This window comes from Lonchura striata, chromosome 11 (assembly GCF_050655825.1).
Source record: "Lonchura striata isolate lonStrDom1 chromosome 11, ASM5065582v1, whole genome shotgun sequence".
Lineage (NCBI taxonomy): Eukaryota > Metazoa > Chordata > Aves > Passeriformes > Estrildidae > Lonchura > Lonchura striata.
Window position 1 is genome coordinate 18,485,203 of NC_140713.1, and position 12,436 is coordinate 18,497,638.

Sequence of the window (12,436 nt, forward strand, 5' to 3'; positions counted from 1 at the left end):
CCACCTCCGGCAGGACACGGCCTCCTGCCGGGAAAGCAACCCCATCCCCCGGGCTAGGGCACAGAGGAGGCACAGGCTGCGGCAAGGTGAGAAACTCTGGAAAGATTTTTGTTTATTCACGTCGGAGAACACTCTGTACAAATATGACAGGCAATTTTCTTTTCCTTGCAAAAAAAAAAAAAAAGTATAAAAATAATCTTTATATATGAATCAAAAGTTCATTTTGCAACTGTAAATTTTTCTCTAGGTATCCTTTTCGGAAGGTCTAACTGGTGGTGGACGTGAACACTGGGAAGGAGGGCAAGAGCCAGGCAGTGGATGAAGAGCTCGAGCTGCACCAAAGCCACGGAGCTTTAACAGGCAGGACCAAGGGATTCCAGTCAGCTTCCATGTGGAAGGGGGAAAGGCTCAGGGACTGGCAGCACGCAGGCTGGAAGTTCACCCCTCGGAGAGGTCTCACACCTCAGCTGTCCTGCCAGCAGCAGCTGCCTGCTGCCAAACCAGCGTCCCATTGCTCCTCCCGAGTTCTTCATGCTTTCCCCAAAGAGGCTGCCAGTGCTTTGTTACTGCAGAAATGAACAGTCCTTGTGGAGGAGTCCCATGCAGAATGAGGGTCTGAGGAGCCACTCCAGGGACACAGGTCCCAAGCACATGCTCTTCTCACCTCTGCAGGCTCTTCACACTTTACATCCCTTAGTGCTGGTGCTGTAGCTGGTTGTGTGGGTCACAGGCAGTGAGCAGCTACACAAAGTAATTAAACATCAGCTGTTTAAGTGGATGGCAGCAGTCAGCCATGGCCTGGCCTGGCTCTCTGTTCAGCAATTTGCGGAGCAAGAAAAGCAGGACAGATGCTTCCACTGTGGTGGCAGGAAGATGTGCAAAAAACTAAAGACACTCACAGGATCTGACCAAAATCCAAAGCTGGGGCTTGCAAAATACAATACAAATTCAATCAGGACATTTTTATGCCAAATAAACTGCACAAGGTCCCAGCCTGGTACCAGCTGATGATCCTAAAGAAGCTAACAGCAGACCTTTAGTTACAAAGCAATGAACAAAATCTTGCAGAAAAATGATGCAGAGAAAGCATTGCAGTAGGTAAAGACCTGCCACAGGATCAGGAACTGGAAGTGTGGGTATGGGCACTAAGGGAACAAATTCAAATATACAGAAAACCTGATCCTGAGAGAAAAAGGGGTAACGAAAAGCTAACTATTTTGACAACACCTACATAACCTGTCACAGCAAAATACTATTGAATTGTAACTGCTTGGTCACCTTTCAGACAGTTGCAAGTTCAAGTGCAATGGTTGGAAAAACCCAGCTATCTGCAAGCATGAGTAGGCTCTGATGTCACTGGAGTACCTTACAGGCACCAGCTGGAGCACTCTTATCCTTTGAAACATCTCTTCAGTCAGGCAAAACCAAAAATTAAAAATAAAACCATACTGGCACCTCTGCTTTAGCCCTGTAGAAACAGCACAGCTGCTGGACAAGGAGCTGGAGCCCCTTGGGTTGTGCATCAGAAGGCTGGTGAAAGCAGACCCAACATTCCTGCTGATGCACCAACAGGGAAAGGCTCAATGCTCCTGGGTCCTATAAGGAGCACTCAGCTCCTGAATCCCACTAGGAGGCACAGCTGGCTAAAAAAAGTGCTTTTTGTAAAACATACTAGCTTGGTCTGAAGTTGCTGAAAGAAATAGACACTTTGGTGCCTTTTTTTTTTTTTTTTTTTTCCTCTTGATGCCTTTTAGAAATAAAACTACCCCAATCTGAAGCACTAACACAAAGAAATCTAACTAGCTACCTCCGGGCTTGCAAACTGACCATGGTATTGGGGCTCCTTGTAGCAGCTGGTACCTAGGAGGTGCAAAGTGCCTCTGGGAGTGCAGGAAAAACCAAGGCATGCAGATTGGAGGAAGCTCAGAGAGGCACATGGGCAAATTCTGCAGGTGAACTGGGAACACTCAAAACACAGACCCTTTGAAGTGAGGCCCAGGATCCAGTGGAGAGATGCAGGGGGAAAGCTCCACGTGCGTCTTGCACGTGCACCAGAGGAAGAAGCAAACTATGGGGAGGGCTCCCAGCCTGCAAGTCCACATCTCTTGGTTCTGAGTCCATTTGAGAGCATCTCTGAATTACTCGGCCATCGAGCTCTAGCACAAAAGGAATCCAAAAATAGACACTTTCCAAAGAGTTACAAAACAGTCCGTGTTTGCAGGGCTCACAGCCGCACTGAGAAGTCAGAGGTTGAGGACAGGCACATCAAAGAGGTCGCAAACACCTTCACTCTCATCCAGGTTATAGATGTAGTCGTGATCTCCAGGTGGAGGGGAGAGGCGGAGCAAGGGAGCAAACACTGGGGAAAGAGAAGCCCAGGGTTGGTTACAAAACTCAGCACTCCCACCCCAGCTGTGAGCTGCCAATGGCACTGAGCAGCGCAGCCACCTCACGGGAACAGTCTTTGAGGTTGCTTCAGTCAGCCTCCCAGAAATGAAGAGACTCTTGGCTCCCACACCTCTCTCAGGAACTGGCAGGACAGCAAGAACTGAGTCTGTGTCCAGAGCCCAGAAAAGATGAGGGTGAGTCTGCAGTTACAAGGCTGCCAGCTGGGTAAAGTCACACAGCATAGTCTTCCTCCCGGGAAGGCCACACCATGACAAGACTCACCTTCAGATGACATCAGCTCTTCCAGCAGCTCAGAGTTCACACATTCTGGGGAAGAGACAAGCATGGTAGCTAAACAGTCTGCTCTCCTGGTCTGCTCCTGAGTAGTTCCCCACTTCCCCACCCTTGTTATCCCTTCTCTGGCTAAGGCACAGCATGTGCAACAGGCAGTGAAAGGAAGCTTGTGCGTAAAAGAGATAAAACCATGTAGTAAAAGTAATTCCAGCACAAAACACTATGAGAGCATGCCAGCTTCTGTGGCTTAAATTGCACAGCCTTGAAGCAGCTGCCCGTGCCAGGGCAACATTAGTGGGATCACACAGAGGATGAGAGGCTGCATGGAGTGTGCTGCAAGGACTGTTCCTCTGAGCTCTGCAGTGCTGCTCTCTTCCAGTCCTGAGTGTTGCCTCTGTAACTGTTGACTCTGTTTTGTCCTTTGCTCCTGGATTTTTTATCTTCCCTCTCCAAACTGGGAAGAATACTCCATAAAACCACATACTTTACCACAGACAGTAAACATCTCCTTTACAACAGCACCCACACAGTGACACAGTAGAGTTACTTTGGGTAAGTTAGATCTCCTACACGGCTGGGGCTTTGCAGCAGGTTATATCTCACATTGTGAACTTAAACTTACTCTTCAGATGTACTTAGACATCATCAAGACTTCATCCACTACCTGCAGCAGAGGTGCTGGGCAAGGAGGAAGGATGTTCTCCAGAATGACTGTGGAGCCCAGGGCTAAGAGCATACGGATTGGAGACTCACATGTCTCTGTGTTTGGGTCTGTGGGGATTTTTACCCAAAGGCAGCACCTTCACAAAGCATCTGTGGGAACTAGGGACAGCTGTTGTACATCTCCTGTGGCCACCACTGAAGTGCTTGGGTGTACTTGGCCCTGCCTGGCTGTGGAGCTACAAAGTATTTGGCTGTGAAGAGAAATAAATGTACTGATAAGGTCTCCCAGTTTAGGTTTATGTCAGACCAAATTCCTCCACCTTTTCTGCTCTTAAGCCAGGGTCTGTCCCACCATTAGGCAGAAACCCACAGATATTCCTTGGGCAGAGTTAGAATTCCAAACACAAGTAACAGCATCTCCCTCCCCTACTGCTCCAAAATTACCAGCTCCTCCACCACCACCACTGAGAAGTATTTTGAAGAGAGAACACTATCTCCTCAGATTATTTGCTTGGATTAGCCTTAGGCAGCTAAAGCTGAAACAAGACTTAGCAGGGATTTTTCTTTCCCATACTGCTGACAAGCTGAAGGAGGAGCATGGAAAGGCTGAACATGGATTAGTGTCGGCATGGGGACAGGAAAGCCCTTGCTGCTGCACTGCAGGCAAGATCTAACAGATGTTGCTGGAAACATGGAGACAGAAAAATACATACAGAAACCAGTAATTTTAAGAATGTCTAACTACTCTTTAGTAGAAGGCCAGCAGCCACCAATGACCACAAGCACCTTACAAAACCACATCCACAAAATAATCCAAAAGGGAGAAAGTCAAACAAATTGTCCCTTTTCTGTGGATAAATGGGCACAGAAAAAAGCTGTGGTCAGGGAATGAACGTACCTCTCATTGGATCAAACATCTCTGACAGCTCTTTGGGAAGTTCCAGTACTGCAAATACAACAAACCAGATGGTTTGGATCATTACATGCATTTTGTATGTATCAATACATACAAAAATGGTTTGGATCATTACATGAAGAGTCTGAAATGCTTTACAGCAGAATCAACCACAAACCTACTGTGCTCCTTACACACCCAAATCATCCAGAAATTCTGTTCACACGCTCCATGTCAAATATTTCTGCTGCAATGACAAGCAACAAAACACTTGAGCGCCACTACTTTAAAATAAATTTGTAGGAGCCCTGGGACATGAACACGTTATCACAGTCAGCAGCTGTGTCTGTAAACCTCACCCAGTACACTGCCTTGATTACCTTGTGTAGGATGAGGACCTGCCTTTGGAGAGGCAGAGTGATAAGATATATGCACATCCAAGGCCTAATTCCATAACCAAGATGACTCCACAGCTCATGCTTCTCTGAGATATGCCAGCAGCAGAGGTGAAAAAAGCACTGGGTGAGCTGCATTTGAATAAGATTTCTTCTTCTAACCATAACCCAACGTCAAGTGTTTCTGCAGGGAAGTTGGGCTTCAAAACATTCCAGCAGTGTGGCTTACCTAGAGGATGCTTTTCTCTCCTTGGGCCAGGCTGCCATTTCCTGGCATAAAGCGCCAGGGTTCCTTTTTTAAAGCACATCAAGGAGCTCCCCAAATATATACTGCAGGGTCACTAAGAACACAAGATCACTAAAGACAGATGAAGTATTCCTGAGCAAAGGAGGAAAAGGGAGACAAGAGCTCTCCTAAGACAGAAAACTCCCTGAGTTACAAAGGTGCTCTCAGTGGTGGCTGAAAATTCTGTAGCTTCATGCAGTCTCAAAAATAGGACCTTACTCTACAGAAAGGGTTGAAAAGGAATAACCCTACATGCAACAGCAGAGACATGTGTCATGAGGGTGTCCCTTGCAGATTTTCTAGTACTGATGTCACAGAAAGCAGCAGGACACTAGACAAGACACAGTCACCTTGTCACCATGTTTCTGGCAGCCTCACAGGGCAATGCCCACTCATCCTTTGCAAACTCTGTCTGACAGCAAAGGCAGAATGGAGTTCAGCTCCTTCCTCCTGGCCCAGCAGCCTTTCCCTCTCTCCCAGCAGCAGGATTTTGGAGAAACACATGAAACAAGCAGCACACTCACCTCCTGTGGGGTCGGGCTTGATGGGCTCAAAGGAGGTAGAGGTGCTGGGCAGGACAGAGCTGCTGTCCAGCGAGGCTGAGGACTGCAGCAGCTGCGTGTCCAACGCTGCCGGCTGGGCCTCGAAGTCACCACTGCCCTTGGACTCTGCTGCCGGGGCATCGCACTCTGGGAACAGCCACAGACACACCCAGGAATGTCATCTCCCACCAGCCCAAAGGCAGCTGCAGCACGGACTCAGCCCTCGCTGGCAGTGCTGGCCAGGCAACTGCACAGGGAGAAGCTTTCCTGCTTTCCTCCAGGTCCATATTTGGACATTCCTGCTGATCAATGAACCTGCATGACCAGCTTCTCCCCTACGTGTGCTCCTACAGGTTGGCACTACCCACTGAAGCCAAGTGCCCGATCTCCCTGAGCACAGCCAGTCCCACTGACCAAGGCCAAAGGAAGGGCAGCAAAGGCAGTGATGCCCCTTTGCTAGGAGCTCTCAACACTGCACATCCAGGGCCCAGCCCCAACAGGGCCAAGAAATGGACCCTGCTCTACCAGCCACCAGCCCGTTTCTGCCTTCTGTAGCTCCCTCTCACCTGCATTTTTCTGTGTGGGAGGCCCCTGGTCCTGAGTGCTGGTGGGTGTTGGTGTGGAGGGCTGGGTGCTGCTGGGAACGGAGGCCTCCTGGAACTGGGTGAGTGGTGGGATTTGCAGCTTTGAGGGTGCAGCTGCCTGGCACTGAATGAGGTCTTCAGGGGGAGGGACAGGGAGTACGACAGGAGGAGAGCTCCAAGTATCTTTGTTTACTAGGAGAACATCAATAGGACCACTTGTGCTCTTCAGGTGGATCTGGTATTTCTTCTGCCCATTTAAGCCCTGAAAGAAATCAAAAGCAAAACACAGACTTACATTAAAAACCATTTTCAAATAGCATATCAATTTTCCACAGGCAAAACATACATGTACATGCACACACACACAGCCCCTGCACTCTGCCCATAAATTTCTCTCACCTCAGGGACAGGAACCTCCAAACGTGTGCCAGATGGTGCTCGAATCACAAGGAGGGTGTCTCCTGTGAAAACAGAAGCAGTCAGGGCTCCTGGGCACAAGCTGTTGTAATGTTAATTAAGCATGGATGAAGAGCCCCTCCTCAACACCCCCTCTCCTGGCAATCCTCCATGGAAGGAAGACATCTACACCCCAAGCACATCATACAGTTCCTAATGTGCCAACGGCCCAGGGCACAAAGAACTTGCAAAGCTTCTCCCTGTGCAACCCTGAAGTCTTTCAGCAGTGTCCTTATCAAGACTAATTTCTCTTTTCCTCGGAAGAACTGTCTTAAATTCACTCTTAAGAACACCTGATTCCTAAGGGAAGTATCCTTCATTCTGCTGTCACAAGCTTTTAGATATGAATTAGAAACAAAAGAGCTGCACTGCCAGCAGAGAGATGGGGTTGAACCAGGCTCAGAGCCAGGCTGCCAACCTCAGGCTGATGTCCCAACACCTGAAACCAACACTCCCCAGTCTCTACTGGCCAGAGCTGCTTTAGTTGGACTGGATCCTCCACACAGCCCAGCACATGTGGGGCTGGAAGCCAGGCTGACAGCATCCTTCCTTTCCAAATTCTGCAGCTCCTTAAGACCTGCACCCTAATAACTCAACAATCACAGGTAAGCAGTTCCCAGCCCATATCTGGGTTTAGAGAAACATGAACAGAGAAATACGAGAGCTATGAATATCTGACATATTTAGATCAAGCAGCTTGCAGCTTTCACTTTGAATGTTTAAGCTTTAGTGGGGTTAATATTCACAATTCCCCAGTATTCTGATTAAGCTTCACGTGGTAATTAACACAGAAGATCCCCAGAGCAATGAGAATGGACAGCAGAAAAGCACATCCCTTAACTTCAGGTTGGCAATCAAAAGTCAGATCAGCAAAAGGTAAGGGGATTAAAAACAACATGGGATTTGTCAACTGGATGGGACTTTGTTAAACAAACCTACACTTAAGAAAAATGTGAAAAACATGTAAAATGCATAATAAAGCTCAAAGACACCAGCCACCAGCTCAAGCTGTAAGACCTGTCTGTTTCAAAGACAGGTGCTAGGTTTGTATCTCCTTTGATAAGTATGTCCCAAATACTTGTACAAAACAGCACCCAGTAAGTTTCCACTTCCTTTTTGAATCTGCAAGTGCAAAATGTATCACAGCAACAGATGCAGAAATTAGGTTTCCCAGTCACTAAAAACTGACATATTCTTACTTCTTTCTTTTTTAAATTGATCTCTATTTGACGAGAGTCCAAGAGTGTGGAGCAAGCAAATTCAATAGCAGTCAATTAAAAAACCAACAGCTGAAATTCAGCCTGCACCACAGTTTGAGAACACAAGAGATCCACCAAACAACCTCTGTAAGGCTCAGGTGTTCAGGAGAAGAAAAAGAGCTATATAAGGCATATTCATACAGAAAAACTGGACAGGCAATGGAAAATCATGGATGAAAGCCTCTATTCTAGAGGAAACTGACACCTACCCTCAGTAAGATCTAATCTCTGCATGCTTTGGTGAGGTCTGACCTCAAACACCAAGTGGCTTACAAAAACCAGGTGCAATGAAATGCAAAACACTCAACCAGCCAAGCAATGAGCTGTCTGCTGGTCTCCAGTAAACTCTTCCAGACTGTTACAAGTGATCTGGCCACAGCACTGTCAAACAGAAAACACAATCCCTGCCCCCAAAAGTGCAGCTTCAACCAAAAGAGACAGTAAAGCCAAGGGGGTGGTGATGCAGCCGTTACACCAGCAGGAACTTGGTGAACAAGGAAAGCACAAAGGCAGCGACAGCAAACAGAGGAGCTGATGAAGTGCAGGCTGAGAGAAGTGCTTGGAGGAGATGAGGAGAGCCAGACACAGGTGAGATTATGCACGGCTGGGGGCAGCCAGGATAAACAGCTCCAATCTCTGCAGCAACCAAGCAGAAGCAGGAGAGGTCAGGCACCCACTGAAGCAGAAAGGAGCTGCGACTCAACACCACTACAGATGGGAAGAGCAGTTTATGTACTGAGGCTGCCTCACTGCCTGCTGGCCACCAGCCATTAATCTGGTCTTACATCTGTCATTAGAACTGGCAGCAGAAGAAACAAAAACTCCTGTGGGTTTTCTTCACTTTTGCCCAGAGACAGAACACAGGACTTTTGATACAGGCCCCTCCAACTTCAGGAATAAAGGGAGTGAGGGCAGAGCAAGTGGTGCATTCCCTTCTGTTCTCTTCTGTCTCCTTCCTGCATTCTTGTTGGCAGGGGAGATGATGTAGCTGAGGGACCACCTTTAATACTATTTCCCTGCTTACACCATGGTTTCTACTGTGAAATAAAATTTGTTTCCTGTCATTAGAACATTGTCCACCCAAGCCCTTAAAATTAAGGGCTTCTAACATAACTCACATACACACACACAGTGAAAACCAGCAAGAAGACTTCCTTAGGAGCAGCACCTCTATTCCTTCAAGCACAATTAAAATATATGGCCTGTCCCCTCTAATGGAGACAATGAAGCTACAACTCAGTGGTACACAAACCCAGGACAGCATCACAGCTGACATTACATTTCACTTGATGCTGTTGGAGAAAGCAAAGCAGCTGGGACAGACTGACAGGCCTGCAGCATCACATCTTTACAGTGGAGCACCTCATTGAAAATGAGCATTTCCTCACCTGTGAAGCACTTGCAGATATCTTCATGTGTCACATATGCTAATGTTCTCAAGGTTAAGGAGAAAGGCTGCAGCTTCCTGCACAGAGAGCTCAAAGGGTACCTGGTGTTTCCTTCCTGAGCACAAGGAGCCTTCCCAGAAAGCTCTCCATGCCACACTCTGAAGTGGTCTGCAGGTGAGGTCTGCAAGCTCTGTGCCCATCAGATCTGACATCCTGAGATAGTTAAGCCACAAGAGCAGCTCTGCACTAAATAAAGTGGCACCTGTGACTCAGAAAAAACCACTTTTCTCACTGTGGTAAACATTACTATGTTTTTACTTCCAAAAGCCAGAGGAGAAGCTGGATGCAGAGAAAAGCAGGTCTCCAGGCTGGACAGTTACCCTAATTTCAAACCAAGGTGCTGCCTTTTGATCCTTTCAGTGCAGCTTCTCCAGCAGCAACAGGCCAGCACCCACCAAGCTGTCATGTCTCTGCTTCCCAGCCCAGCAAGTGAACATGGAGACAGAGCCATCAGTTCACACAAAGGATATCGACTGTTCTGCATGTCTTCTGTAACATTTTTGATGCTCTGCTGAACCCACATCTTCTGCTGCTCCAGCTCCTGCTCCCGCTGCTCCAAGTCCTCAATGTCTGCCTTCAGCTCAATCAGTTTGTGAGCTATTTCACGTGTGTTGCAGCCAGGACCCACCCCCCTGGGTAAAACAAAAATGGGTGAGATATATCAGCCTCTGGAGGCACCCAGACCAACATCAATCTCTCTGCCAGCCTCTTATTCCCACCCGTGTCAAACATCAATGCCAGATTGCCTGGAAAGCTGTGTCTGTACCCACTCTAGACCCCCACTTCCCACCATAGCAATGTTTGGTACACCTTTCTACTTCCCACAGTCTCCCCCACCTCCAGTGCCATGACAGGTATCTTTCCTAGACCAAGGCAGTGCAAATATTTAGTTTGTATCAAAATAACACCTTTGCTGTAAGAGAGACACCATACGTACTTCAGCTTTCCTCACTGTGCCATCAGCACAGCACAGCTGGGGGAGGCAAGAGCATGGACCACTCAGGAACCTCCCTCTGCACACAGCATTTTAATCCCCCTGTCACTTAAATCTGCATTAGAAGGGACCTGTGAATGATTTAGACCATCTCTACCACTCACTTCCACTGGATACTGTTCTTGGACTTCTTCTCAATCAACCCGATGCCTTCCAGGACATTCGTGATATCGTAGATCCGTCGCTTCTGTCGCACAGCCAAGGTATCTGCAGCCTGAAAAAGGTTAAGACACTTAATTCCAAACTCTCAGTCATGTTTAGCTCCTTCCTGCCTGGCAGATTAACTCCTGGCCAAATACTTTGCTCCCTGTTTCATACCTCTCCCATTCCAGCGTTTCAAGTTACACAGCCATCTTCTTGATCTCACATGACCATGAGAAGAAGTCACTCATTTTTCTTTTTTTCTTACCCCACAGCCTCCCCACTAAACACAAATCAAATTCCAGCACTCCTACTCACAGTGGATCCAAAAATCACCATTCTCCAGTAGCAAAGCAGTGCTAGAACATAGTAGTTCAGCAGCCTAAAAATTTAGTGCTCCCTTGGGGTAGAGATGGAGATGGGAAGGGGAATGCTGAGAGCTGTCTGTGCAACACTTCAGTGAAATCAACATTCACAAGGTCTTTTCTAAAGCTGATCTGACACTACTTGATAAAGAATCAATACCTTTTCAAGAGATTCCTCTGTTTGAATGACATGACTCCAGGTGGAGAGTAACCATGAGCATGCCTGGGGCTTCCCTGCCTTGCTCAAATAACCCTTTTCCCTCAGGTTTCAGGACTCAAGGAATGGCACTGTTTCCACTACCACACGGCAACCTGGCACCAGCAAGAGTTAATGTGTGCACAGAAGGACCAACAATGTCAGTGGCAGTGCAGACACAGCAGGTCAGCACAGGAGCTATGTCTCTGTCACCTACCAGTGACAGGCCAGGACCTCAGAGATCCTACACCACACAACTACATAAATCACACTGACTAACACAAATTGCCTTAATGGACATTTGAAGAAGAAAAATATTGTCAAATCAAATGAGAAAACAATTTGGCACAGGCATGGAGCCAGGAAACTCCTCCAGTCCATTACTGGGGCTTTCTGGCACTTGTCTGTCTCACACACGTGCCCACATAAGAGATGCTTATATAAACCACAGCAAAAGAACTTCCCCTACAGGAAAGGCCAGAGATTAAATACTATACATTGACAGTGTTACTTCCTCTAGGTGAAGATCTTAAAATGCAGAAGCAAGATGATTTCACACAGCACTTCTCCACTGCCTAAAGGCATGGGGACAACCTCTGGCAGGTGACTCTGACCACCCTCCCCATCCTGGTGTGTGCCAGGAGGGTTAAGTGCTGTATGGATAGTTTCTATAGGTATGTGTTTCTGAGGCTTTGGTGCCAGTGATCAAGTACGGGGCAAGAACGCATAAGAGAAGAAGGTGGTCAAACGTTTCTGCAACTGAAGCACACATACACCTCCAATGCATGGCCAAGTCCTGGCGAAAAGAAGAGTCGCCGGGACAACCCGACGGGGTGGGGACAAGGGCTGGGAAGGAGGAGCAGGCGGGGGTGTAAGGTCGGCCAATGCAGAGCCCTCTGTGTACGGCCGGCAGCCCGGCCGCAGCCCCAGAACCCCGCTTTCCGCTCGCCTAGAAACAGCATCAGTACGGCTGGAAAAGCTCTCACGGCTCATCGATCCCAGTCCCTAAACCCCACCACTGAACCATGTTCCTAAGCACCGCACCCACAAACCTTTTGAGCGGGGACAGTGCCTCCACCGCTGCCCTGGGCAGCCCATCCCACCAGTGCCTCAGCACTCTTGCCGTGAAGAAATTTTTCCTGGAATCCAAACTAAACCACCTGCTGCACCGGGCGCTGCCATGCCCCCTTTCTCCCCCTGCAGACCTGCTCCAGCCGCCGGAGGACCGGTCCCGCCGGAGCATCGCTCTCCCGGCGGCCGCTCCCTCCGAGCCCTCCCCCGGGGCGGCGGAGCCCTCCACCCCCCCGGCTGCCCCCGCACCAGCTTGAGGTCGAGCACGCCGTCCTTGGCCTCCTGCAGCAGCGACACGAACTTGGTGGTCAGCAGCCCCAGGCTCTTCTCGTGCCGGCTGGGCGCGCCCGCAGCCCCGCTGCCACCGCCGGCGGGCTGCGCCCCGCACTCCGCCATCTGCCCGCCGCCGCCGCCGGCTCCGGGGCCGCGCATCCGCTTCCGGGCCGCGGGGCTCCCCGG

General features: G+C 48.9%; 1 protein-coding gene across 3 annotated transcripts; it reads right to left on the bottom strand.

Moving 5' to 3' along the window:
* Positions 1-83: 83 nt before the first annotated feature.
* Positions 84-12,418, bottom strand: E2F4 (E2F transcription factor 4). 3 transcript variants are annotated; one of them, XM_077786366.2, is made up of 10 exons: positions 12,227-12,418; positions 10,309-10,418; positions 9,679-9,842; positions 9,151-9,192; positions 6,447-6,508; positions 6,030-6,309; positions 5,446-5,610; positions 4,244-4,291; positions 2,671-2,715; positions 84-2,359 (listed from the first exon to the last, which is right to left on the bottom strand). In XM_077786366.2, exons 1-10 carry the CDS (start codon positions 12,407-12,409, stop codon positions 2,244-2,246), a joined length of 1,215 nt encoding a protein of 404 aa, XP_077642492.1. In that variant the 5' UTR covers positions 12,410-12,418; the 3' UTR covers positions 84-2,243. The 3 variants fall into 3 exon arrangements, with proteins under 3 accessions (XP_077642492.1, XP_077642493.1, XP_085445923.1); XM_077786367.2 differs by lacking the exon at positions 4,244-4,291; XM_085589797.1 differs by lacking the exons at positions 2,671-2,715; positions 4,244-4,291.
* Positions 12,419-12,436: the final 18 nt, after the last annotated feature.